The sequence below is a fragment of the Patiria miniata genome, unplaced genomic scaffold (genome assembly GCF_015706575.1).
Source record: "Patiria miniata isolate m_02_andy unplaced genomic scaffold, ASM1570657v1 HiC_scaffold_3, whole genome shotgun sequence".
In the NCBI taxonomy this organism is placed as follows: Eukaryota; Metazoa; Echinodermata; class Asteroidea; order Valvatida; family Asterinidae; genus Patiria; species Patiria miniata.
The window spans coordinates 4,565,750-4,593,702 of NW_024037069.1; the positions used below are offsets into that span (position 1 = coordinate 4,565,750).

A 27,953-nucleotide genomic window follows, 5' to 3' on the forward strand; every position below is an offset into this window, starting at 1 on the left:
AACCTGTCCCCCTCTAGGTAAATCTGTTCCCCTGCACGACGTTAAATGTGTCCCCCCTGGTAAAGGTGTCCCCGTGCAAACTCACAAGTCTAGCACCCAGACTGTATATTAGTAAAGTTATTAACTGTTTTTGCGCGGCGCCTTGCTAAATTTTGATGACGACTTCGGGAGCGAGCGATTTGCATGGTGGGCGTGCGCGCGAGTGTACCGCACCTACGGAGGGCGTGCGCGCGCTAGCGATAGGTTGAGTATTACTACGCGTGCCTTTTCTGCTTTCTTGCAGAAACATAGATCGGTTGATTAACATCTAAACGTTAATTTCATTTTGATAATCATTGATGAAGGGTGGAAAAATCTAAAAAAGGAAACCCTATGCGCTGAATTCATTATAATAACATCAATATAGCAACTTATGCGTGCAAAACCAGGGGGATAGAATTAACTGGAGGGGACAGAATTACCTGGAGGGGGACAGAATTAACAGGACAGGGGGGGGGGGGACACTTTTACCTAGGTAATTAGGCTGTCCCCCCGGACACAGGCCAGTTAATCGATCCGAAATTGCCTACGCCTGCCAAATCACGATTTGCATGCCCTCAAATTCTTCAGTACTTGAGCATATTGCGGGCCATGCCCTTGAGAGTTCGTAAACAATAATATGGTGGAAGCCGTGCACAGGAACGTGAGCTTGTATTTCGGTGCAATTTGGATGAAATCGGGGCCCTAACAGCGCTCTATTTTGCAATGGAGTGTAAGCATCGTTTTTCGAAATGGCGATGGGCTTCAGGACTTTTTTAAGGGGTGATCATATTCGGATGGAATTTTTTTCCAAAACTCATCAAAAATAATAAGCCCCAAAAACTGAAAGGAAAGGGAAAGATGATCGAAATAAGCTTTTATTTTTGATGGTGTCTCCAACACCTTGGAGAGTAAATTGTGAGTGTTTTTCCTGACTTTCTGAAGTGGGGGAATTGATCATCGGTGTCTATGGCAGTTTATTGCACCCATAGGGTCACTGTTAAAAGCGGACACTCGTGGACACTCTCGGACAGTAGGTGGCGCTCTTCATCACTGCCGACTGACGTGCACGCCTTTTAATTTTCCGACAGGCCGATGTCGCCGGTGTGGAAGGTAATTCTGTCCCCCGGTAAAAGTGTACGGGGGGGTACAGAATTACCTAGGTAAAAGTGTCCTCCCTGGCCCGTTAATTCTGTCCCCCTCCAGGTAATTCTGTCCCCTCCAGGTAATTCTGTCCCACAGGTTTTTTTTGTCCCCCTCTTTTGAAACCCGGAAGGTTATTGTTTTGATGAATTCACTCTACAAGGTATACATTTTGGACTTTTAGTCTGCCCTTCATGAATATAAAAAATATTTAATTTAGTCTATTAGATGATACGTGAACACAATGTTTCGATTCGGAGTACGGTGAAGTCTATCGCGATTCTACCGCGATAGGTCAACACAGCGGTGATGCATGGCGATGGCCCTGGTCTCATTGATAGTATGATGCAACGTCTCCTTGGATTAGTCTGTGTTCCCATCATAGCGCGTAACGAAATTTCCTATTGGACGAATTTCCATTGTAGAGGGAGACGCATAATTATGTACACATGTTATAATCACTGCCTCAAATCTTGCAGCATGTACTGGCGCGTGCGACACGCTGCTGCTCTCAGTACATACTGCATGGGGACACATTTACCAGGGGGACACTTTCACCGTTGAGCAGGGGGACATTTTTACCTGGAGGGGGACAAATTTACCTAGGTAAAAGTGTCCCCCCGGACACATTTACCGGGTCACGAGCCGGTAAATGTGTCCGGGGGACACATTTACCAGGGGGGGACAGAATTACCTGTCACACCGGCCCGATTTTGCTTCCCACTTCCCCGCCTGGCTCGGTCTTCAAACCTGTAGCCGGTTGTAAGTTTTTTCGGACGAAATTCAAAGAACTATAACATCCTGTAACAAATAAATTTGCTGGTTTGCTTTTGCAGGCCTTTACACAGTTTGAAAAGTTGGTTTTAAATGGGTTTTAAAGCACCCCCTCATCGGCCGAACGCGCGTTTACCTACCGCTAGAGGCGCCCTTCCCCAATTTTATGACGTTATGTACAGTATGTCAATGAGTCGAGTGTGTGGCGCGGCGAGTACTCGTACTCGTAGTCGTACTAAATACTGTCGGCTGGGGATGGTGGAAAAGAACAACAAAAAGTAGACGTGATTTTCGAACGGATAAATGCCCAGAAATGAAGTTACGAGTAAGATCAGAAGGTCGAACAGAAAAGGTGGATTTTGAAGGCGACCCTACGGTAGCAGAAGTAAAAGAATCCGTGGCTCAAGCTTTCGGGTAAATTGCTCTTGAAAAAAAAGTTGAATCGTGTTTTCGAAAAGGCCTAGGGGGCCTAGGCCTAGGCTAATACTAATAGTATTAAACCATGCTAATCCTTACCTTTAGGACCCCGTTCCTATATGGTTAAAAAATAAAAGACTCACCAAAACAGCTGACTAAATGACACTCAAAAGCGACATTCTGATATTTCTTGACACATTTGAACAGTTGGCAATGACGGAGTTGCTGCAATGACACATTCTTGAATATCAGCAGGTTTAATTTTGTAGAAAGAGAGCAGGGCTTTGATTTTAAAGGGTTAAAGACGAAAATGGCAAACAGATAATAGAAAAAGCAAGATGGCGAACTGCAAAAAAAAGGTGGGAAAGTCGCATTTTCTTTGAAAGTGCTTTCAAAATTACGGTAATCCTTACTTTTAGGACCCCTTTCCTATATAAGGTTAAAAGACTCACCAAAACGCTGACTAAATGACACTCAAAAGTGACATTCTGATATTTATTGACACATTTGAACATTTGGCAATGACACCTCTTGAATATCAGCAGGTTTGATTTTGTAGAAAGAGGGCAGGGTTTTGATTTATGAGGGGATAAAGACGACGATGACAAACAGAAAATAAATTTAAAAAGCAAGATGGCGAATTGTTATTGGTAGGAAAGTCGCATTTTCTTTGAAAGTGGTTTCAAAATTATAACTAACATGAGTTTGTCTGAAGAAAAAAGACTTCTTTAGCCTGCAAAAGTCACTTTGGTACTGGACAGTCATCTGCAAAAGTCAGTTTTGAACAGAACTCGTACAAAATAGAGGTGTCCTAAAAGTAAGGATTACCAAAATTACAACTAACATGAGTTTATCTGAAGAAAAAAAGACTGCAAAAGTCATTTTGGTACTGGACAGTCATCTGCAAAGTTAGTTTTGAACAGAACTAACAGAACTCGTAAAAAATAGAGGTGTCCTTTAAAGATAAGGGCGATCATGAAGTGTAGGGCCCCTGTTTTGTTTTGATCAAATTAGAGTCAAAAATGTTCTTTATTGCTCAAAAATCACCTCTACTATCAAAAGCAGACTTTTCTCAATTCTAACGACACCCGTTTTGCAATTTTGAACAGTTTCTTGGGGTAAAAATCAAGATTTTCCTGCGCGGTTTGTGCCTTGCGATTCAGCGCGCCGTGCATGCTCACGGTACATCGCGCAGTGATCACCATCTTTATTTTCGGGTTGCGTGTTGTCGCCGCGCTGTCATCCTCATTTTACCCCCAAATTTCCCTCAAAACATCAAAACCCTGCCCTGTATCTACATGTATGACATACCTGTTTATTGAGAATGTCACCAACTACTTTGGTGGGTCTAATAATTTTAAAGTGGATTTTGTTCCCTTATAAGTTATAGGAACCGGGCCCTACACTACACGATCGCCAAGATAAGGATTACCCTAACCATGCTAACCAGCCAGCTAGCCCTACCCCTAGAACTATGGGTATTACGTGTAATACCCATAGTTCTAGGGGTAAGCTAACCCCACTTGTGTGACCGCAGTACTATTGCTGCGCTGTAGGTTCGGCCACACGTCTGGTTTTCCAACTTACTGAGGAGTTTAGTCCAAACACTGGCGCACATTTTTGGGGCATTTGTTTACATACCACTGCATATGGTTGTATTGTATGATGTCTCATCTTTTGTCTTCCGAGTAGATTAGCTTATCTTTCTTCAAAATTTTCGAGAATTTTGGAAACCTTTTTTGTAGTCCACATGCACCAGTTTTGGACTAAACTCCTCAGTAAGTCGGGAAACCAGACATGTGGCCTAACGTACAGCGCAGCAATACTGAGGCCACACAAGTGGAGCTACTAGCTAACCATGCTACATTAGGCTTATGTTGTTGGTTGTTATGTTACCCCTGCTCCCGGAGCCCCATAGACAGCACCACCAACGAATTTAGTGACTAACTACGAAACTCCTACTACTAAGTACACAAATGTACATCAAAATTAGTCCGAGTAACTAGGACTCTACGAATCGCCTCTTTTAACATTTGGAGATGGTCTGGTCTGGCAATTAGTAGGGTCCTAGGATCTTACTCTTAGAGTACACGGCATTACCAATAACCGTTTTTGTCCATTTTCACTTGTACCCCCTATTAAAATCTTCAGATTTCACCCCCAAAACAGTCCTCAAACTGCCTGATGCGCCCCTAGGCTTCAGTGGGAAGTGAAAAAACAAATGTCGGTGGTTAGGTTCACATACCTTTGGGAAGAAAAGAGAAATTTCACCTTCAATTTGAAACCGATCCTCGTCGTGCTGGAGGCCGCCATCTTGAATTCAAGATGGCGGCCTCCAGGCATGCCAGGAAAACGGGGATCAATTTAATTTGAGCACAGTCGATTTGTTTTAAGGAAATATACGCTGGGCCAGTTTTAACCTTTTTTTTATGAATCCTTTGCAGTCAAGATGTGGGGAGCTTTGAATTGAGTCTCAATGGCCAAGAAGCACTGGTAAGTGAGCCGGACTCCCCCTTGTCTCACTGCGGTATCGTATCGGGAGACTTACTGCGCATCATCAGAACAAGTGAGGGCGCTATCGGATCTCGGAGCACAGTAGATCAAGCCCCAGCCTCCCAATGTCTTGGGACTGGGCAGACAGGATCGGAGCCAGCTTGTGTTGGGTCTATGGAAATTGACGATGGCACTCAAAACCAAACCTCAAAAGGGGCGTGCAGAACACCCAACAACAAGAGCCAATTGGGAACTCCTGCAGCTCCAGATTTGAACTCAACCCGAACGATGTCAGCAACAACAGATGAGTCGCAAGGCCCGAGTGGTTGCCAAGCAAGGATGGAAGACGGAAATGAGGATGCGCCGAGGTCGGTCAGAGAACCCATGCTGTGTCGGAGCGCAACGGATTGCCTGATACCGCAGAGGCTGAGAGCGCTGTATTCAGGGAACAGACCAAGAACTTTAGAAGAAGCACTATGCATTGTCCTCCATGTATTGATGGTGGAGACTGGGTTTCAAACAGAGGTACGTGTTCATGTATGAAAGGATCATACTTTTGTAAGCTGTCACTTGAGGGTACTCGTATACGAAGGACGGTAGAGTATAGCTGGAGTTACCCAGCCCTAAATTTTATCATTGGGTTGTCATTTAGGGCTGGAGATAATTTTTCACGTAACCCAGCAGCGTAGGCAGGTCCCAAAAAAACCTGTTTTATGCACTGTCGGTTGCGGTTCCAGTACCGCAGCTGTGATGCGAGTGGTAAACCTCATATTAGTGCATGAAACGGTCATCGGGTGTTACGCTTCCGCGTGACGTCATGCGCCAACAGCCAGCACAGCTGGCAAAAACGACTAGTATCAGCGCGCTGTGCATGGTAATCGACCGCCATTCATTGTACACAATTTTTTGTGCACAAACCAATTGCGGTCCTGGCCATGCCAGCAAGGTTGTCAGGTTAGCGGTTATTCCTCCTTTTTTCACTGCAATTGTAGGCTGAATCTTCATCGTGGATCGTTTTCTACTTCAAGGACCTGTGTAATGGTTATTCCAGGCAAGTTCGCAATTTCTTTTGGGACCTGCCTACGCTGCTAAATGACAACCCAATGATAAAATTTAGGGCTGGGTAACTCCAGCTAGGTAGAGTAGAACATTTGCAGCTATCCAAAAAGTAACCTACCAAATTATTGTTAGAAAACTTATTTGGTCTAAAGTTAGTAATGACACTAAACTCCTTGTGAAATTATTCCTTCTGGCATGCTGTCATTTTGAGGAAAACGATAACAGAAGGTCATTTCCAAAGATGCGTCAAGTGACACATTTTTGGAAATTTCCATTGGCATGTGGTTTGTGAAATTGTGAATGGGTGCAAGTGCATTGACACGAAGCACAGGCGCGCAGTTTAAGCGACAATCGTCGGTTCAGTGTGTGTGGTCCATTAAATCGGTTGCATTCTTCCTTGTGAAAAACATCAACATGTACACGTTTACAAAGGCCAGCCCAACCCATTAAAGCTATAGTCCATCATTTGCAGCCATCCGAAAAAGTAACTGGCGTATTATTGTTGAAAAACATACTTGGTTGAAAGATAGTAAGTGGACTAAACTCCCTGTGAAATTAATCTTTCTGGCAAGCTATCATTTTGAAGTAATCAACGAAAGAAGGCCTTTCCAACGGTGCGTCTTAAGACGCACCGTAGGAAAATTTAAATTAGTAGTCCGTTTTGTTATTCGGCGCAGCACAAGCGCCCTCGGTTGCTATAATTCGTCGGATCAGTGCGCGACATCGCGTAAAGCTGCAATTCAAAACAATTCAAAACATGATTCAGCAACTTTTGATTTGAAATTGAGATCCTAGAATGCTGTTTTTCTTGGAAACTACAGCTGAAGCTGAGCTGAAACTTCATCAGGTTAGTTGTTCAGTATCCGTAATAAGATTTTGAACACTTTTGTTGCTTCAAACGAACAAAATGCACAAATTACAAATGATGGACTGTAGCTTTAAGAGCAGGAACAGCCAGTTAGGCCTTCATCGACAACTTTTGCTGTAGGGTTACAAGTCAATCATACCACCACTTGCAACTTCACTGAATTTCAGTTCTTTCTAAATTGTCAACATTTTATGCAGCCCGTGGCAGACAGCAGTGAGAGCAATTCGCAAGTGGAAGATAGTAGGCCTGGCACCTCCACCTTCTGCAAGAAACAGCCCACAGCGCCCTCTGTTGATGATGCAAGGGCAAGCATGCCGGCCAGTTGGAGGGTCAGCGGGGTCCACAGGCTGCGTTACTGCCATCCGTCTTTAGAGGGCGCTGTTTGTAGCATTGCGTGCGTGCCGGTCGGGAAGCAGACGGTAGTGTATGGTGAGTGAACCCAATGGATTCTGTGCGTGAACTTTGTGGCTACTTTCGGAATCCCCAGTGGGACGGACAAGGGTGCGTGTGCGTACCTACTCGATCGCGCCTTTGGTGCGAAGTACGTGTGACTATTGTTTTTCTGAATGTACTTGAAGGTGTTGCTTCTTGATGTGAGTGTTCGGCCTACATGGACCAAGAACTCAGTGGAATGGTCGCGACAACTTGGACCACATTTTACTGACAATGATCTACATCCCTATATTTTAAATACGGTTCCACTCGGACACAAATCAGTGATTGACAATAATCATATTTTGTTTTTCATTTGAAAAACCTTTCCCTCTTTTCAAACGTTTGTTTTGGCTTTCCCAATACAGGCGTAACAGCTGGAAAGACGTCTTTTACTTTGCAGTTGAACCCAAGTGAATATGTGACTAGCCTAGGTGAGAAATTATTTCTTCCACTATGCCAAAATATTTAAAGGTAGAGTAGATCATTTGCAGCTATCCAAAAAGTGGCTGACAAAATTATTGTTAAAAAGCTTACTAGGTTTACGGATGGAAATGGCACTAAACTCCCTGTGAAATTATTCTTTCTGGCATGCTGTCATTTTGAAGAAAACACTATTAAAAGGAAGGCCTTTTCCAAAGATGCATCAAGTGACACATTTTTGGAAATTTTTGTTAGTAATTGGTGTGTAATTCCACGAATCCGTGAATGGGTGCGTGCATTGAAACAATGCACGCTCGTGCGATTGCTAATATTCTTAGGCTGACATCGCGTAGCTGCAATCGGCTGAATGAAAACTTATCCCGGATGCTGATTTCAGGTGTAATCTATAACATGACTCGGAAACTATTTAATTGAAACCGAGATCACAGAATATTGTTTTCTCTGAATATACAGCATTCACTGAGCTGAAACTTGGTCAGGTTAGTTGTTCAGCACCCGTCATTAGATTTTGAGCACATTTGTTGCTTCAACCGAAAAAAGGCACAAATGACAAATACCTTTAAACAATTTGTTTTATTTGAATTTTACTTGGATATTAACACATTGGCAAAATTGTCTTAACTCGATAGTCTTTGTTCAAGATGGGATTTGTATTTGCTTCCCTGATGCAGCTGGTCCCTGATGAAAGGCATGTTCACTGAATCAAATTCAGTCTTGAGAACGATGGCATCTGGACCAAAGAAACATTAAACATACTTCCTGCAAGCTTAAAGCTACATGTTTTGTACAGCACTTGCTCGAGGTATGCTAGAGCATTTCTTGGGTTAGAGTGCCAAAGTTCCCAAAACTCGATTCGTTCATCTTGCTGATAGCACATTCTAGGGACTGGTTGCATTATAGGGAACAAAATTCCAAGCCTGTCTTTGCCCGATTCCACCAGCTCTTACATGTAGTGTATGGAATAGCCACTTGCAAAGCCAGCCTCTATGATACGCAAGCAGATTTGGCCGTTAATTATGCAAAACAAGCCTGCGCCTTGACCTCTCGATTCTGACCATTCAGCGGATGGGTCTTTGGTAACCCGTTGTTATATTACAAAAACATGGCAGCCAATTGACCAATCAGCAGCTTAGGCCAAACTTTTGCTCGCAACGGCGTCACAATTTCTAAAGTCGACTTTGATTGGCTGGCGCGCGGGGTCGCGTAAAGTCTGCAATGCTCACAGATATCAAACGTTACGGAACTTGCGGGCTCCGTTGAACAATGGCTGATACTTAAAACCAACTCTGTGGAATCCATCTAATGTTCAAATTCATAGTGGTGTGTTTACACTTCTCCATGTTTGTTTGTGTAGGGGAACAGCCCGTGTACACCAACCTACCACAGCTGTCCAGGCTATTCAAGGATTCCATTGCCTACTCCTTGCTGCTGACCACAAGATCAGGTACTTTGATTCCATAGTCCACATGTAAACATGGAGTGATAGTCAACACAATGTGAAGCTGTAAATTGATTCCTTTGCCTATATATATGCAAATACCTGTACTGAGTACTGACAGGATCCAATCTTTTTATAACACCTTATACATATTTATGAGGCAGACGCGCTTCTTTCATTGGTCGATGTCCCAATGCATCTGTGAAGTAAAAAACAACTAACCCCCAGCCCATGCACATGCTGACGCGCGACACGCCTACTACCACCCAACAATAGCGACCAAAAGTCAGGTTGTTAGTAGTACCACATTAAAAAGTTTAAACAAAACTCTGACTTATGAAAATGGTCTTAATTTATGTGAGGCATTATTAAAACAAAATACAATGTAATGGCTTGTTTTGGGTAGTGCATTATATACTAGTCCCTGGGACGCACAATATCTAGCCTATCCGCTCCGTTTACAAGTACCCCCTCACCGGCAAAGAGAGTACAGTTGGGGGTGACCGACCGACGCCATCTTGCCTGACTGCCGCGAAGCGCAGCCACTGCGTGTACATAGTACAAATCCCCTGGTGTACGTGCCTCACACACAAGGAATGGTGCACGTCAACCAGCGAAATGTCCCGCCCATGGGACATTGTTGCTAGGTAAAAGGGCGCCCTCTTTGGTCGGCGCACGGAGCCCATAGAACTCTCCTCTGACTGGCTGGGTCACTGACTGATCAACTGACAAGGGCTGTGGTGTGGAACCGAGTACCCGACAGTTGATGTCAGATTCCAGATTATGGGATCGGGTACCTGTAACCAGCTTTCAAAATTACTTGGTAACATCTCAGACTATGAAAGGAGGAAGGTTTTGCATCTCGGACTATGAAAGGAGGAAGGTTTTGCATGTCATTTGTGGGAACCTTTTGTGGGGGGAAAAAAAAAAAAAAAAAAAAAGCAAACACAAAAAAAGAGCATTTTTTACATTTATGACGCTCACTGGCAGAAGCTGCAGTTTACACCATAAAGCTATGAAGCTCACTGTAGTGTACACACTTGCATCTTGCTTCAGACCTTTGTGAACAGTCTGAACAGCAACTTTCATGACCTGAATTTTGGGGTTGGGTTTCTTTAACGGGTACACGGGGGCAGGGTACCCAGGTTTTTTTCAGTCGGGTACCTGGTTCCTGTACTACCTGTAAATGCATAACTGACTGAGTCAGTAAGTAATGTCCTAAACTGAGCATTTAGGGTCCAGCTTGACTAATTAATTAATTTAATCCTTTATTTTTTTTTTATTCAGAGTTGGGTCTTGTTCCTCTGAATGGACTCCTGGCTCTTTTCCCTGAAATTCAAGTAAGTACATGTAGTTCAAAAACAATTATCTATTAAAGCTATAGTCCATCATTTGCAGCTATCCAAAAAGTCACTGACGTAATTAGTGTTGAAAAACATACTTGGTTGCAAGATGGTAAGGGGACTAAACTCCCTGTGAAATTATTCTTTCTGGCATGCTGTCATTTTAAAGAAATCAACAAAAGAAGACCTTTCCAACGGTGCTTCTTAAGACGCACCGTAGGAAATTCAAATTAGTAGTTTGTTTTGTTATTCGGCGAAGCGCGCAAGCATTGGCAGGATGCACACGCGCGCGCGCGGTTGCTTTAATTCGTCGGATCAGTGCATGACATTGCGTAGCTGCATTCGGCTCAGTGAGAACGTGTCTCGACATGATTCAGCAACTTTTGATTTGAAATCGAGATCCTAGAATGCTGTTTTTCTCCGAATATACAGCTGAAGCTGAGCTGAAACTTCATCAGGTTAGTTGTTCAGCACCCTTCTTCAGATTTTGAGTACGTTTGTTGCTTCAAACGAACAAAATGCACAAATTACAAATGATGGACTATACCTTTAATGCTGAAGTTAATGTGCTAGGCTTAATCTATTTTTAAAAAAAACATGGGGGAGCAACTTTAACCATGACATTCCTTTTGTTTTCCTTTTGGACCGAGTTAGCTCCTGATTCTGAGTTTCCTGGACCTACGAAGCTTACTCAACGTGTCCGAGGTCTGCAACCACTTTTACAACATGGCCACCGACAGGTCGCTATGGCGACAGCTCCTGCTGCGAGACTTCGGCTGCAAGGAGTCCGAGCAGTGTCTTGACTGGAGAGAGGTACTAACCACTTGGAAATATTGACTGTGAAATAACGGTAGAGGGCACTATGTCCATACACATGACGCCCACTTTAAAGGCAGTGTTAAGCCCGGTTCATACTTCATTCAAATGCAAATGCGAAGAGAATTTAACCTCATGAAACATTCGCTGCGAAATTCACCTGAGTTGAAAGAGTTAAACTTTTTTCGAATTCGCAGGGCGAATACTTGCCGTGATGTCACAAGTTCGCGTTCCCTTTCGCTTTCTCGCCGAGTATGAACCGGGCTTAATAAAATAGTGAAAAGGGTTAACCCTGGAAGTTACCAATATCAGCAGTTACAAAGCAAATTGTTCAACCCATGAGTCCCTGTATCATCCCCAAACTACCCCGTCAGTTGGTTCCCGTACTGCCCTAAACTGCCCCAGCACTGTGGGGGTTTTTATTCATCAGAAAATAGATACAACATAATAAAACAGGTGCTAAATCCCAAAGCTTCAATGATTTTTAATAATAAAAAATAAGAGAAATAAAGAATCGATGCAATGCCAATTTTGTCATCAATCTGGACAGCTCTACAAGCAGGAGTACAAGAACAAGAAGGATTTGGAGAGATATCGCAGGAACCTGATGGATCGGTCCGTCCCTGTCCGACCAGGCATGTTCCTTCCACCACCTCCCCTACCACCAAACATGCCAGGCTACCCTCCAGGCTACAGGTTAGTACCTCTTACTCCATCAACCCCTACTCCTGTTCACCTCCTCCCCACCACACCCTTATCATCTCTTGTATAGTCTAGATGTTCCTGCCACCACCACCCCTACCACCAAACATGCCCAGCTACCCTCCAGGCTACAGGTTAGTACCTCTAACCCCATCAACCCCTACCCCTATTCACCGCCTCCCCACCACTCCCCTATCACATCTTGACAGCTCTACAAGCAGGAATACAAGAACAAGAAGAATTTGGAGAGATGTCGCAGGAACCTGATGGATCGGTCCGTCCCTGTCCGACCAGGCATGTTCCTTCCACCACCTCCCCTACCACCAAACATGCCAGGCTACCCTCCAGGCTACAGGTTAGAACCTCTAACCCCATCAACCCCTACCCCTATTCACCACCTCCCCACCACACCCTTATCATCTCCTGTATAGCCTAGGTGTTCCTTCCACCACCACTCCTACCGCCAAACATTCCAGGCTACCCTCGAGGCTACAGGTTAGTACCTCTAACACCATCAACCCCTACCCCTATTCACCGCCTCCCCACCACTTCCCTATCACATCTTGTATGGCGTAGGTCTCTGACCAGGCATATGCATGTTCCTTCCACCACCTCCCCTACCACCAAACATGCCAGGCTACCCTCAGGCTACAGGTTAGTACCTGTAACTCCATCAACCCCTACCCCTATTCACCACCTCCCCACCGCACCCCTATCACATCTTGTATGGCGTAGGTCTCTGACCAGGCATATGCATGTTCCTTCCACCACCTCCCCTACCACCAAACATGCCCGGCTACCCTCCAGGCTACAGGTTAGTACCTCTAACCCCATCAACCCCTACCCCTATTCATCACCTCCCCACCACTCCCCTATCACATCTTGTATGGTGTAGGTCTCTGACCAGGCATGTTCCTTCCACCACCTCCCCTACCACCAAACATGCCCGGCTACCCTCCAGGCTACAGGTTAGTACCTCTAACCCCATCAACCCCTACTCCTATTCATCACCTCCCCACCACTCCCCTATCACATCTTGTATGGCGTAGGTCTCTGACCAGGCATATGCATGTTCCTGCCACCACCTCCCCTACCACCAAACATGCCCGGCTACCCTCCAGGCTACAGGTTAGTACCTGTAACTCCATCAACCCCTTCCCCTTTTCATCACCTCCCCACCACTCCCCTATCACATCTTGTATGGTGTAGGTCTCTGACCAGGCGTGTTCCTTCCACCACCTCCACTACCACCAAACATGCCAGGCTACCCTCCAGGCTACAGGTTAGTACCTCTAACCCCATCAACCCCTACCCCTATTCATTACCTCCCCACCACTCCCCTATCACATCTTGTATGGTGTAGGTCTCTGACCAGGCATGTTCCTTCCACCACCTCCCCTACTACCAAACATGCCAGGCTACCCTCCAGGCTACAGGTTAGTACCTCTAACCCCATCAACCCCTACCCCTATTCATTACCTCCCCACCACTCCCCTATCACATCTTGTATGGTGTAGGTCTCTGACCAGGCATGTTCCTTCCACCACCTCCCCTACTACCAAACATGCCAGGCTACCCTCCAGGCTACAGGTTGGCACCTCTAACCCCATCGACCTCCACCCCTATTCAGCGCCTCCCCACCACTCCCTTATCATCTCTTGTATAGTGTAGGTGTCACACAGGCATGTTCCTGCCACCACCTCCCCTACAACCAAATATACCCGGCTACCCTCCAGGCTACAGGTTAGTACCTCTAACCCCATCGACCTCCACCCCTATTCAGCGCCTCCCCACCACTCCCCTATCATCTCTTGTACAGCCTTGATGTCCGACCAGGCATGTTCCTACCACCACCTCCCTTACTACCACCTCCCCTACTACCAAACATACCCGGCTACCCTCCAGACTAGCATTACTTGCATGGCCTAGATATCAGACAGAACATGTTCTTGCCACCACCTCCACTATCATCTAACTTGCCTTGCTACCCTCCATGCTACAGGTTAGTACCCATCATGCCCCCCCCCCAAAAAAAATTCCCTCGCCCGATCACGCCTCCCCCTTTCTAACCATCTCCGGTACAGCCTTGTTGAATGGTGTGTCCCATTCAGATTTGGCATGTTCTAGCCGTTACCTCTCCCACCACCAACATTTCAGGCTACCCCCAGGCAACGGTTTAGTACCCCATATCCCCCACTCCCTCCTTCCTTTAATACCCTTCCCGTCAACATCTGGTACAGCCTGATTGAATGGTTTGTCCCATTCCGACCGGGCTTGCTCTAGTCATCATCTCCCCTACCACTAAACCTGACAGGCTAACTGTGCTAAGTTGTCAGTTGTCTGTCTTTTTTCTCGTCAATTCACAGAGGTGGGGATTATGATCTGGACCCTTTTGCCAGCCTGGCCCCACCGCACCTTCTCCCAATCAGGAGAGACCCCACCATCATCCCGTTTCCGGGCCCAGACATCGTCCCATTTCCCAGCAGAGACCCCATCCTGAACCCCCTGCCTCGGGTCCCCAACCGTCGGGATCCCCTGGGTAGCGGCCAAGGGGGTAGGGGCGGGCGCTCGTCAGGGAGTGGCAATAGGGGTTTCTATTTCTGATGAGATTTGTCGATTAATTTTCAAGTCATTTTAGTTTGCTTTAACACAATTTTAAGGCTACTGATTTTCTGTTCTGGAAACACAAAAATGGAAAAGAAATGACGACATTCACCTTCTGAAGTTGCCTTTAGGTTTTTGAGAAAAAAAAACCTAAGGTGTGTGTTCAAGTATGCCAACCATTTTGAGATTTAAAAAAAAATATGTAAATATGTTCAATTTCACACATGATGTACAGTTTTGGAAGATTTTGTTGAAATTCTGTAGAAAAGTTAACATTAAACTTTCACTACACTATGTACGATGTATAAATTGAGTTTTTGTTGTTATATCTGTTGTTGAATTATAATTATTTCCTAAAATAGAAAAACAGACTTTTTAAAATGGAAAAATTGGTTGACCTACCCCTTGAATAAGAATCTCTCTTTTGATTTTGTGTAGAACTATTAAAAAATTCATATGCAATTTTGACTCCATTGAAAAAATGTTGTCTCTTTTTTTTTTAATGTGGATTCTGACAGGTGACTTGTCACTTTCTTAACTATCTTCAGTTAGGCACACGCAACACAACCAATGCGTGTGTTCAAAGTGTCTAAATGAAGCACTACGTCGTTTGCAAGACTCCAATATCCAAAACGGTTGCGTGTTCAGGATGAAAGTTGACCGGTACTTTTGAGGACCACACCAATTTTTAAAAAAATATGATGCAAAATGTAAATACATTGTAAAAGTTAACAAATAACTAACTGGTTCTTCACTGAGCAAACCCGCGATACTTAACAATTTGAATTGATGTTTCGTACAGGCTTAAATTTCATCCATAATTTTCTCCTGGTTATGAAAAATGTTGTAAAATGCGTACTTTAGTTTATTTTTTTTTCTCAACCAGAAAGGCTGTGTTACAACTGCTAATGTAGTAACCAACGGATAATGTGTCACCAACCGATGATGTCACAAAAATTAACCGATATTGTATCACTAACCAATAATGTAACAAACATTGACTGATAGTGTAGGCAATGTTACTACACTATCATAGTATCAGTCAATTGCTGTGACATTATCAGTTACTTCCGGTAATGAAACAACAATTAACCGGTATTCATAAATACCTCAGACAGTTTAGCTATTCCTATTGGTCGAGAGCCCGTCACGTGGCCGGTATTAAACGGATGATAAAGACATGGCTAGCTGGTCTGAAACACTTTTCCAGTGTCACAATAAAATGTGGACTCCTAAAAATCCAGTGCCTCTTACCGTTTCATTGGTTGAACGTTCACAATCCTCACGTAGGCATGCGCAACACTACAAGCGAGTCAGAATTTTATAGTTCTAAATTCAAAACGCAACGCCCCAGGTGCGTTCTGCGTGACATCGCGCAGAACATGTTACGCGCGCGTCAATCTCCATAAAAGGGTTGTTTACATCTTACTCGCCAGCTGAACACTCCATTATTTTGCTAGAGGGATGTTTCAAAAAGCATGAAGTGAACTTGTTGAACAAAATCGGGATTTTTTGAACGAATTATTTGAAATTTTTTGGGAATTGAATGTGAATAAATATGTGCTCGGTCGGTATTTATCACTCGTTTAATACCGCTTAGAGTCTGGGTGCTGATAATTACCCTCGCCTCCGGCTCGGGTAATTATCAGCACCCAGACTCTAAGCAGTATTAAACGAGTGATAAAAACCTCCAGAGCACACATTTATTCCCTTATTCAAACACCAAATATATTGACGATTGGGGCAAAAATCATCGACATTTAGAGGAAAACAAATCATTAGTTTTGACAGATTTCACCCCAAATTTTCGGAAATTTATTTTTGAAAAGCACGTGTGTCCAGAAATCACATCGGAATGTGTTCTATGGTCCTTTAGGCATCTTTCCAGCAAGTTTTAAGCCATTTCATTTCATTTTTTGGCCAAAATTGAGAAAAGTACAAGGGTAAGGCCAAAAAAAAAAAGAATTCCAGTCAAACCAGTGAGTTTGGCGGTTTTGAGACATCACCTTTTATTGAAAAAAAAACTTTTTCATTTTGCCGACGCGCATGACTACGGCGACGCGCGCGCATACCAGAAGCCGGAGATTTTTTTTTTTGGCCTAAGCCTTACTTTTTTGATGAAATTTGTCCGAAAAATGAATTTTATTCAAACTATACAGAAATGTTCTAAAAGGAAAGAGGAGCATCAATCAACATACAAACACCAAATATATTGAAGATTTGGGAAAAATCTTCGACATTTAAAATTTCATATACATGTATTTGACCTATTTTACCTGAAATTGTGGACGCAATATTTCCTTTTTAAAGGCCTATCTGTCCGATGTAGGAGCGGAAACGTGTTCTAGGGACCCTGAGGTATCTTCCTAGCAAGTTTCAAGAAATTTCATTTTTTGGCCAAAATTTAAAAAAATGTAAGGGGTACTTTTTTTCGATTTTGGCCAAAAAATGAATTTTCTCCAAATTACTCAGAAATGCTTAAGGATGCTTTGGGGGCATGATTTAATATTCAGACCAGCAAAATTCGCTATATTTTTTGCGAAAATTGTGACATTATTGGGTAAAATTTCATATACATGTATTTGACCTATTTTACCTCAAATTGTGGACGCAATATTTCCTTTTTAAAGGCCTATCTGTCCGATGTAGGAGTGGAAACGTGTTCTAGGGACCCTGAGGTATCTTCCTAGCAAGTTTCAAGAAATTTCATTTTTTGGCCAAAATTGAAAAAAATGTAAGGGGTTTCCCTTACCTTTTTTTCGATTTTGGCCAAAAAATGAATTTTCTCCAAATTATTCAGAAATGCTTAAGGATGCTTTGGGGGCATGATTTAATATGCAGACCGGCAAAATTCGCAAAATTTTGGCCAAAATTGTGACATTATTGGGTAAAATTTCATATACATGTATTTGACCTATTTTACCTCAAATGTGGACGCAATATTTCCTTTTTAAAGGCCTATCTGTCCGATGTAGGAGTGGAAACGTGTTCTAGGGACCCTGAGGTATCTTCCAAGCAAGTTTCAGAAAATTTCATTTTTTGGCCAAAATTGAAAAAAAATGTAAGGGGTTAGCCTTACTTTTTTTTCGATTTTGGCCAAAAAATGAATTTTCTCCAAATTACTCAGAAATGCTTAAGGATGCTTTGGGGGCATGATGTAATATTCAGACCGGCAAAATTCGCTAAATTTTGGCCAAAATTGTGACATTATTGGGTAAAATTTCATATACATGTATTTGACCTATTTTACCTCAAATGTGGACGCAATAATTCCTTTTTTAAAGCCTATCTGTCCGATGTAGGAGTGGAAATGTGTTCTAGGGACCCTGAGGTATCTTCCAAGCAAGTTTCAAGAAATTTAATTTTTTGGCCAAAATTGAAAAAAAATGTAAGGGGTTAGCCTTACCTTTTTTTCGATTTTGGCCAAAAAATGAATTTTCTCCAAATTACTCAGAAATGCTTAAGGATGCTTTGGGGCCATGATTTAATATTCAGACCGGCAAAATTCGCTAAATTATGGCCAAAATTGTGACATTATTGGGTAAAATTTCATATACATGTATTTGACCTCTTTTACCTGAAATTTTGAACGCATTAATTCCTTTTTAAAGGCCTATCTGTCCGATGTAGGAGTGGAAACGTGTTCTAGGGACCCTGAGGTATCTTCCTAGCAAGTTTCAAGAAATTTCATTTTTTGGCAAAAATTGAAAAAAATGTAAGGGGTTAGCCTTACTTTTTTTCGATTTTGGCCAAAAAATGAATTTTCTCCAAATTACTCAGAAATGCTTAAGGATGCTTTGGGTGCATGATTTAATATTCAGACCGGCAAAATTCGCTAAATTTTGGCCAAAATTGTGACATTATTGGGTAAAATTTCATATACATGTATTTGACCTATTTTACCTGAAATTGTGGACGCAATATTTCCTTTTTAAAGGCCTATCTGTCCGATGTAGCAGTGGAAACGTGTTCTAGGGACCCTGAGGTATCTTCCAAGCAAGTTTCAAGAAATTTCATTTTTTGGCCAAAATTGAAAAACAATGTAAGGGGTTAGCCTTACTTTTTTTTTCGATTTTGGCCAAAAAATGAATTTTCCTCAAATTACTCAGCAATGCTTTCGGATGCTTTGGGGGCATGATTTAATATTCAGACCGGCAAAATTCGCTACATTTTGGCCAAAATTGTGACATTAATGGGTAAAATTTCATATACATGTATTTGACCTATTTTACCTGAAATTTTGAACGCAATAATTCCTTTTTAAAGGCCTATCTGTCCGATGTAGGAGTGGAAACGTGTTCTAGGGACGCTGAGGTATCTTCCTAGCAAGTTTCAAGAAATTTCATTTTTTGGCCAAAATTGAAAAAAATGTAAGGGGTTAGCCTTACTTTTTTTCGATTTTGGCCAAAAAATGAATTTTCTCCAAATTACTCAGCAATGCTTAAGGATGCTTTGGGGGCATGATTTAATATTCAGACCGGCAAAATTCGCTAAATTTTGGCCAAAATTGTGACATTATTGGGTAAAATTTCATATACATGTATTTGACCTATTTTACCTCAACTTGTGGACGCAATATTTCCTTTTTAAAGGCCTATCTATCCGATGTAGGAGTGGAAACGTGTTCTAGGGACCCTGAGGTATCTTCCAAGCAAGTTTCAGAAAATTTCATTTTTTGGCCAAAATTGAAAAAAAATGTAAGGGGTTAGCCTTACTTTTTTTTCGATTTTGGCCAAAAAATGAATTTTCTCCAAATTACTCAGAAATGCTGAAGGATGCTTTGGGGGCATGATTTAATATTCAGACCGGCAAAATTCGCTAAATTTTGGCCAAAATTGTGACATTATTGGGTAAAATTTCATATACATGTATTTGACCTATTTTACCTCAAATGTGGACGCAATAATTCCTTTTTAAAGGCCTATCTGTCCGATGTAGGAGTGGAAACGTGTTCTAGGGACCCTGAGGTATCTTCCTAGCAAATTTCAAGAAATTTCATTTTTTGGCCAAAATTGAAAAAAATGTAAGGGGTTAGCCTTACTTTTTTTCGATTTTGGCCAAAAAATGAATTTTCTCCAAATTACTCAGAAATGCTTAAGGATGCTTTGGGGGCATGATTTAATATTCAGACCGGCAAAATTCGCTAAATTTTGGCCAAAATTGTGACATTATTGGGTAAAATTTCATATACATGTATTTGACCTATTTTACCTCAAATGTGGACGCAATATTTCCTTTTTAAAGGCCTATCTGTCCGATGTAGGAGTGGAAACGTGTTCTAGGGACCCTGAGGTATCTTCCAAGCAAGTTTCAAGAAATTTCATTTTTTAGCCAAAATTGAAAAAAAATGTAAGGGGTAAGCCTTACTTTTTTCGATTTTGGCCAAAAAATGAATTTTCTCCAAATTACTCAGAAATGCTTAATGATGCTTTGGGGGCATGATTTAATATTCAGACCGGCAAAATTCGCTAAATTTTGGCCAAAATTGTGACATTATTGGGTAAAATTTCATATACATGTATTTGACCTATTTTACCTCAAATTGTGGACGCAATATTTCCTTTTTAAAGGCCTATCTGTCCGATGTAGGAGTGGAAACGTGTTCTAGGGACCCTGAGGTATCTTCCTAGCAAATTTCAAGAAATTTCATTTTTTGGCCAAAATTGAAAACAAATGTAAGGGGTTAGCCTTACTTTTTTTCGATTTTGGCCAAAAAATGAATTTTCTCGAAATTACTCAGAAATGCTTAAGGATGCTTTGGGGGCATGATTTAATATTCAGACCGGCAAAATTCGCTAAATTTTGGCCAAAATTGTGACATTATTGGGTAAAATTTCATATACATGTATTTGACCTATTTTACCTCAAATGTGGACGCAATAATTCCTTTTTTAAAGGCCTATCTGTCCGATGTAGGAGTGGAAACGTGTTCTAGGGACCCTGAGGTATCTTCCAAGCAAGTTTCAAGAAATTTCATTTTTTGGCCAAAATTGAAAAAAAATGTAAGGGGTTAGCCTTACTTTTTTTTCGATTTTGGCCAAAAAATGAGCTTTCTCCAAATTACTCAGGAATGCTTAAGGATGCTTTGGGGGCATGATTTAATATTCAGACCGGCAAAATTCGCTAAATTTTGGCCAAAATTGTGACATTATTGGGTAAAATTTCATATACATGTATTTAACCTATTTTACCTGAAATTTTGAACGCAATAATTCCTTTTTAAAGGCCTATCTGTCCGATGTAGGAGTGGAAACGTGTTCTAGGGACCCTGAGGTATCTTCCTAGCAAGTTTCAAGGGAATTTCATTTTTTGGCCAAAATTGAAAAAAATGTAAGGGGTTAGCCTTACCTTTTTTTCGATTTTGGCCAAAAAATGAATTTTCTCCAAATTACTCAGAAATGCTTTAGGATGCTTTGGGGGCATGATTTAATATTCAGACCGGCAAAATTCGCTAAATTTTGGCCAAAATTGTGACATTATTGGGTAAAATTTCATATACATGTATTTGACCTATTTTACCTGAAATTTTGAACGCAATAATTCCTTTTTAAAGGCCTATCTGTCCGATGTAGGAGTGGAAACGTGTTCTAGGGACCCTGAGGTATCTTCCTAGCAAGTTTCAAGAAATTTCATTTTTTGGCAAAAATTGAAAAAAATGTAAGGGGTTATCCTTACATTTTTTTCGATTTTGGCCAAAAAATGAATTTTCTCCAAATTACTCCGAAATATTTAAGGATGCTTTGGGGGCACGATTTAATATTCAGACCGGCAAAATTCGCTAAATTTTGGCCAAAATTGTGACATTATTGGGTAAAATTTCATATACATGTATTTGACCTATTTTACCTGAAATTTTGGACGCAATATTTCCTTTTTAAAGGCCTATCTGTCCGATGTAGGAGTGGAAACGTGTTCTAGGGACCCTGAGGTATCTTCCTAGCAAATTTCAAGAAATTTCATTTTTTGGCCAAAATTGAAAAAAAATGTAAGGGGTTAGCCTTACTTTTTTTCGATTTTGGCCAAAAAATGAATTTTCCCCAAATTACTCAGAAATGCTTAAGGATGCTTTGGGGCATGATTTAATATTCAGACCGGCAAAATTCGCTAAATTTTGGCCAAAATTGTGACATTATTGGGTAAAATTTCATATACATGTATTTGACCTATTTTACCTGAAATTTTGGACGCAATATTTCCTTTTTAAAGGCCTATCTGTCCGATGTAGGAGTGGAAACGTGTTCTAGGGACCCTGAGGTATCTTCCTAGCAAGTTTCAAGAAATTTCATTTTTTGGCCAAAATTGAAAAACAATGTAAGGAGTTAGCCTTACTTTTTATTTCGATTTTGGCCAAAAAATGAATTTTCCTCAAATTACTCAGCAATGCTTTAGGATGCTTTGGGGGCATGATTTAATATTCAGGCCGGCAAAATTCGCTAAATTTTGGCCAAAATTGTGACATTAATGGGTAAAATTTCATATACATGTATTTGACCTATTTTACCTGAAATTTTGAACGCAATAATTCCTTTTTAAAGGCCTATCTGTCCGATGTAGGAGTGGAAACGTGTTCTAGGGACGCTGAGGTATCTTCCTAGCAAGTTTCAAGAAATTTCATTTTTTGGCCAAAATTGAAAAAAATGTAAGGGGTTAGCCTTACTTTTTTTCGATTTTGGCCAAAAAATGAACTTTCTCCAAATTACTCAGAAATGCTTAAGGATGCTTTGGGGGCATGATTTAATATTCAGACCGGCAAAATTCGCTAAATTTTGGCCAAAATTGTGACATTATTGGGTAAAATTTCATATACATGTATTTGACCTATTTTACCTCAAATTGTGGACGCAATATTTCCTTTTTAAAGGCCTATCTATCCGATGTAGGAGTGGAAACGTGTTCTAGGGACCCTGAGGTATCTTCCTAGCAAATTTCAAGAAATTTCATTTTTTGGCCAAAATTGAAAAAAATGTAAGGGGTTAGCCTTACTTTTTTTCGATTTTGGCCAAAAAATGAATTTTCTCCAAATTACTCAGAAATGCTTAAGGATGCTTTGGGTGCATGATTTAATATTCAGACCGGCAAAATTCGCTAAATTTTGGCCAAAATTGTGACATTATTGGGTAAAATTTCATATACATGTATTTAACCTATTTTACCTGAAATTTTGAACGCAATAATTCCTTTTTAAAGGCCTATCTGTCCGATGTAGGAGTGGAAACGTGTTCTAGGGACCCTGAGGTATCTTCCTAGCAAGTTTCAAGAAATTTCATTTTTTGGCCAAAATTGAAAAAAATGTAAGGGGTTAGCCTTACTTTTTTTTCGATTTTGGCCAAGAAATGAATTTTCTCCAAATTACTCCGAAATACTTAAGGATGCTTTGGGGGCACGATTTAATATTCAGACCGGCAAAATTCGCTAAATTTTGGCCAAAATTGTGACATTATTGGGTAAAATTTCATATACATGTATTTGACCTATTTTACCTGAAATTTTGGACGCAATATTTCCTTTTTAAAGGCCTATCTGTCCGATGTAGGAGTGGAAACGTGTTCTAGGGACCCTGAGGTATCTTCCTAGCAAGTTTCAAGAAATTTCATTTTTTGGCCAAAATTGAAAACAATGTAAGGAGTTAGCCTTACTTTTTTTTTCGATTTTGGCCAAAAAATGAATTTTCCTCAAATTACTCAGCAATGCTTTAGGATGCTTTGGGGGCATGATTTAATATTCAGACCGGCAAAATTCGCTAAATGTTGGCCAAAATTGTGACATTATTGGGTAAAATTTCATATACATGTATTTGACCTATTTTACCTGAAATTTTGAACGCAATAATTCCTTTTGAAAGGCCTATCTGTCCGATGTAGGAGTGGAAACGTGTTCTAGGGACCCTGAGGTATCTTCCTAGCAAGTTTCAAGAAATTTCATTTTTTGGCCAAAATTGAAAAAAAATGTAAGGGGTTAGTTAGCCTTACATTTTTTCGATTTTGGCCAAAAAATGAATTTTCTTGAAATTTGCTAGGAAGATACCTCAGGGTCCCTAGAACACGTTTCCACTCCTACATCGGACAGATAGGCCTTTAAAAAGGAAATATTGCGTCCACAATTTGAGGTAAAATAGGTCAAATACATGTATATGAAATTTTACCCAATAATGTCACAATTTTGGCCAAAATTTAGCGAATTTTGCCGGTCTGAATATTAAATTGTCCCCAAAGCATCATTAAGCATTTCTGAGTAATTTGGAGAAAATTCATTTTTTGGCCAAAATTGAAAAAAATGTAAGGGGTTAGCCTTACTTTTTTTTCGAATTTGGCCAAAAAATGAATTTTCCTCAAATTACTCAGCAATGCTTTAGGATGCTTTGGGGGCATGATTTAATATTCAGACCGGCAAAATTCGCTAAATGTTGGCCAAAATTGTGACATTATTGGGTAAAATTTCATATACATGTATTTGACCTATTTTACCTGAAATTTTGAACGCAATAATTCCTTTTTAAAGGCCTATCTGTCCGATGTAGGAGTGGAAACGTGTTCTAGGGACCCTGAGGTATCTTCCTAGCAAGTTTCAAGAAATTTCATTTTTTGGCCAAAATTGAAAAAAAATGTAAGGGGTTATCCTTACTTTTTTTTCGATTTTGGCCAAAAAATGAATTTTCTCCAAATTACTCCGAAATACTTAAGGATGCTTTGGGGGCACAATTTAATATTCAGACCGGCAAAATTCGCTAAATTTTGGCCAAAATTGTGACATTATTGGGTAAAATTTCATATACATGTATTTGACCTATTTTACCTCAAATGTGGACGCAATATTTCCTTTTTAAAGGCCTATCTGTCCGATGTAGGAGTGGAAACGTGTTCTAGGGACCCTGAGGTATCTTCCTAGCAAGTTTCAAGAAATTTCATTTTTTGGCCAAAATTGAAAAAAAAAGGAAGGGGTTAGCCTTACTTTTTTTCGATTTTGGCCAAAAAACGAATTTTCTCCAAATTTCTCAGAAATGCTTAAGGATGCTTTTGGGGCATGATTTAATATTCAGACCGGCAAAATTCGCTAAATTTTGGCCAAAATTGTGACATTATTGGGTAAAATTTCATATACATGTATTTGACCTATTTTACCTCAAATGTGGACGCAATATTTCCTTTTTAAACGCCTATCTGTCCGATGTAGGAGTGGAAACGTGTTCTAGGGACCCTGAGTTATCTTCCAAGCAAGATTCAAGAAATTTCATTTTTTGGCCAAAATTGAAAAAAAAGGAAGGGGTTAGCCTTACTTTTTTTCGATTTTGGCCAAAAAATGAATTTTCTCCAAATTACTCAGAAATGTTTAAGGATGCTTTGGGGGCATGATTTAATATTCAGACCGGCAAAATTCGCTAAATTTTGGCCAAAATTGTGACATTATTGGGTAAAATTTCATATACATGTATTTGACCTATTTTACCTCAAATGTGGACGCAATATTTCCTTTTTAAAGGCCTATCTGTCCGATGTAGGAGTGGAAACGTGTTCTAGCGACCCTGAGGTATCTTCCAAGCAAGTTTCAAGAAATTTCATTTTTTAGCCAAAATTGAAAAAAAATGTTAGGGGTTAGCCTTACTTTTTTTCGATTTTGGCCAAAAAATGAATTTTCTCCAAATTACTCAGAAATGCTTAAGGATGCTTTGGGGGCATGATTTAATATTCAGACCGGCAAAATTCGCTAAATTTTGGCCAAAATTGTGACATTATTGGGTAAAATTTCATATACATGTATTTGACCTATTTTACCTCAAATTGTGGACGCAATATTTCCTTTTTAAAGGCCTATCTGTCCGATGTAGGAGTGGAAACGTGTTCTAGGGACCCTGAGGTATCTTCCTAGCAAATTTCAAGAAATTTCATTTTTTGGCCAAAATTGAAAAAAAATGTAAGGGGTTAGTTAGCCTTACATTTTTTCGATTTTGGCCAAAAAATGAATTTTCTTGAAATTTGCTAGGAAGATACCTCAGGGTCCCTAGAACACGTTTCCACTGCTACATCGGACAGATAGGCCTTTAAAAAGGAAATATTGCGTCCACAATTTGAGGTAAAATAGGTCAAATACATGTATATGAAATTTTACCCAATAATGTCACAATTTTGGCCAAAATTTAGCGAATTTTGCCGGTCTGAATATTAAATCATGCCCCCAAAGCATCATTAAGCATTTCTGAGTAATTTGGAGAAAATTCATTTTTTGGCCAAAATTGAAAAAAATGTAAGGGGTTAGCCTTACTTTTTTTTCGAATTTGGCCAAAAAATGAATTTTCCTCAAATTACTCAGCAATGCTTTAGGATGCTTTGGGGGCATGATTTAATATTCAGACCGGCAAAATTCGCTAAATGTTGGCCAAAATTGTGACATTATTGGGTAAAATTTCATATACATGTATTTGACCTATTTTACCTGAAATTTTGAACGCAATAATTCCTTTTTAAAGGCCTATCTGTCCGATGTAGGAGTGGAAACGTGTTCTAGGGACCCTGAGGTATCTTCCTAGCAAGTTTCAAGAAATTTCATTTTTTGGCCAAAATTGAAAAAAAATGTAAGGGGTTATCCTTACTTTTTTTTCGATTTTGGCCAAAAAATGAATTTTCTCCAAATTACTCCGAAATACTTAAGGATGCTTTGGGGGCACGATTTAATATTCAGACCGGCAAAATTCGCTAAATTTTGGCCAAAATTGTGACATTATTGGGTAAAATTTCATATACATGTATTTGACCTATTTTACCTCAAATTGTGGACGCAATATTTCCTTTTTAAAGGCCTATCTGTCCGATGTAGGAGTGGAAACGTGTTCTAGGGACCCTGAGGTATCTTCCTAGCAAATTTCAAGAAATTTCATTTTTTGGCCAAAATTGAAAAAAAATGTAAGGGGTTAGCCTTACATTTTTTCGATTTTGGCCAAAAAATGAATTTTCTTGAAATTTGCTAGGAAGATACCTCAGGGTCCCTAGAACACGTTTCCACTCCTAAATCGGACAGATAGGCCTTTAAAAAGGAAATATTGCGTCCACAATTTGAGGTAAAATAGGTCAAATACATGTATATGAAATTTTACCCAATAATGTCACAATTTTGGCCAAAATTTAGCGAATTTTGCCAAATTACTCAGAAATGCTTAAGGATGCTTTGGGGGCATGATTTAATATTCAGACCGGCAAAATTCGCTAAATTTTGGCCAAAATTGTGACATTATTGGGTAAAATTTCATATACATGTATTTGACCTATTTTACCTCAAATGTGGACGCAATAATTCCTTTTTAAAAGGCCTATCTGTCCGATGTAGGAGTGGAAACGTTTTCTAGGGACCCTGAGGTATCTTCCAAGCAAGTTTCAAGAAATTTCATTTTTTGGCCAAAATTGGAAAAAAATGTAAGGGGTTAGCCTTACTTTTTTTTCGATTTTGGCCAAAAAATGAGCTTTCTCCAAATTACTCAGAAATGCTTAAGGATGCTTTGGGGGCATGATTTAATATTCAGACCGGCAAAATTCGCTAAATTTTGGCCAAAATTGTGACATTATTGGGTAAAATTTCATATACATGTATTTGACCTATTTTACCTCAAATTGTGGACGCAATATTTCCTTTTTAAAGGCCGATCTGTCCGATGTAGGAGTGGAAACGTGTTCTAGGGACCCTGAGGTATCTTCCTAGCAAGTTTCAAGAAATTTCATTTTTTGGCCAAAATTAAAAAAAAAATGTAAGGGGTTAGCCTTACTTTTTTTCGATTTTGGCAAAAAAATGAATTTTCTCCAAATTACTCAGAAATGCTTAAGGATGCTTTGGGGGCATGATTTAATATTCAGACCGGCAAAATTCGCTAAATTTTGGCCAAAATTGTGACATTATTGGGTAAAATTTCATATACATGTATTTGACCTATTACACTCAGACACGAATACATGTACAATCAAAACATCATTAACCAATATATTGGATTTGCCGCAGCCTGAATGTGTTTATTAAATCTTCATGCCAAATCAAGCATGTTTTGTTTTCCGTTTTACCATACCGCACCACCAACATAAATAGACGGCCAGATACCAGTCTTTCATTGCTGAAATCCTTTGGGCAAACTGACTCTTACAAACCATTGGGTTGATCAGACCCACCGAACCTGGGGTACATAACCGGGCCCCCACTCCGGATCCACTTTAAACCGTACCTGGGGTAATAACGGTCCCCCACTCCGAAAACCACCTGTGGTATATCCACGCCCCTTCTAAATTGCTCCGTAATTGATAGGACACTTGTAGAAACTTTTAAAGTAATTGCCTTAATTGAAACACAAAGTTCGCTGGCATAAATAATTGGAATGCTTCGCGGTCGGAACCGACTTCGTGGAAGCAAACCCTAGCCGGCACAGGCTGGG

At 40.6% G+C, this 27,953-nt stretch overlaps 1 protein-coding gene across 1 annotated transcript; it reads left to right on the forward strand.

The window, feature by feature from the left end:
* The first annotated feature begins 2,119 nt into the window (after window positions 1-2,119).
* LOC119737080 (F-box only protein 7-like) lies at window positions 2,120-15,033 on the forward strand. Its single transcript, XM_038211171.1, has 9 exons — window positions 2,120-2,349; window positions 4,797-5,370; window positions 6,970-7,201; window positions 7,573-7,638; window positions 9,003-9,092; window positions 10,374-10,426; window positions 11,084-11,242; window positions 11,796-11,941; window positions 14,314-15,033. Exons 1-9 carry the CDS (start codon window positions 2,249-2,251, stop codon window positions 14,549-14,551), a joined length of 1,659 nt encoding a protein of 552 aa, XP_038067099.1. The 5' UTR covers window positions 2,120-2,248; the 3' UTR covers window positions 14,552-15,033.
* Window positions 15,034-27,953: the final 12,920 nt, after the last annotated feature.

Coding starts and splice junctions, on each gene's coding strand:
- LOC119737080 (XM_038211171.1), top strand. CDS start 2,249: ATGAAGTTACGAGTAAGATCAGAAGGTCGAACAGAAAAGGTGGATTTT. Junction 2,350..4,796: donor TCCGTGGCTCAAGCTTTCGG/GTAAATTGCTCT, acceptor AATCCTTTGCAG/TCAAGATGTGGGGAGCTTTG. Junction 7,202..7,572: donor GAAGCAGACGGTAGTGTATG/GTGAGTGAACCC, acceptor TTCCCAATACAG/GCGTAACAGCTGGAAAGACG.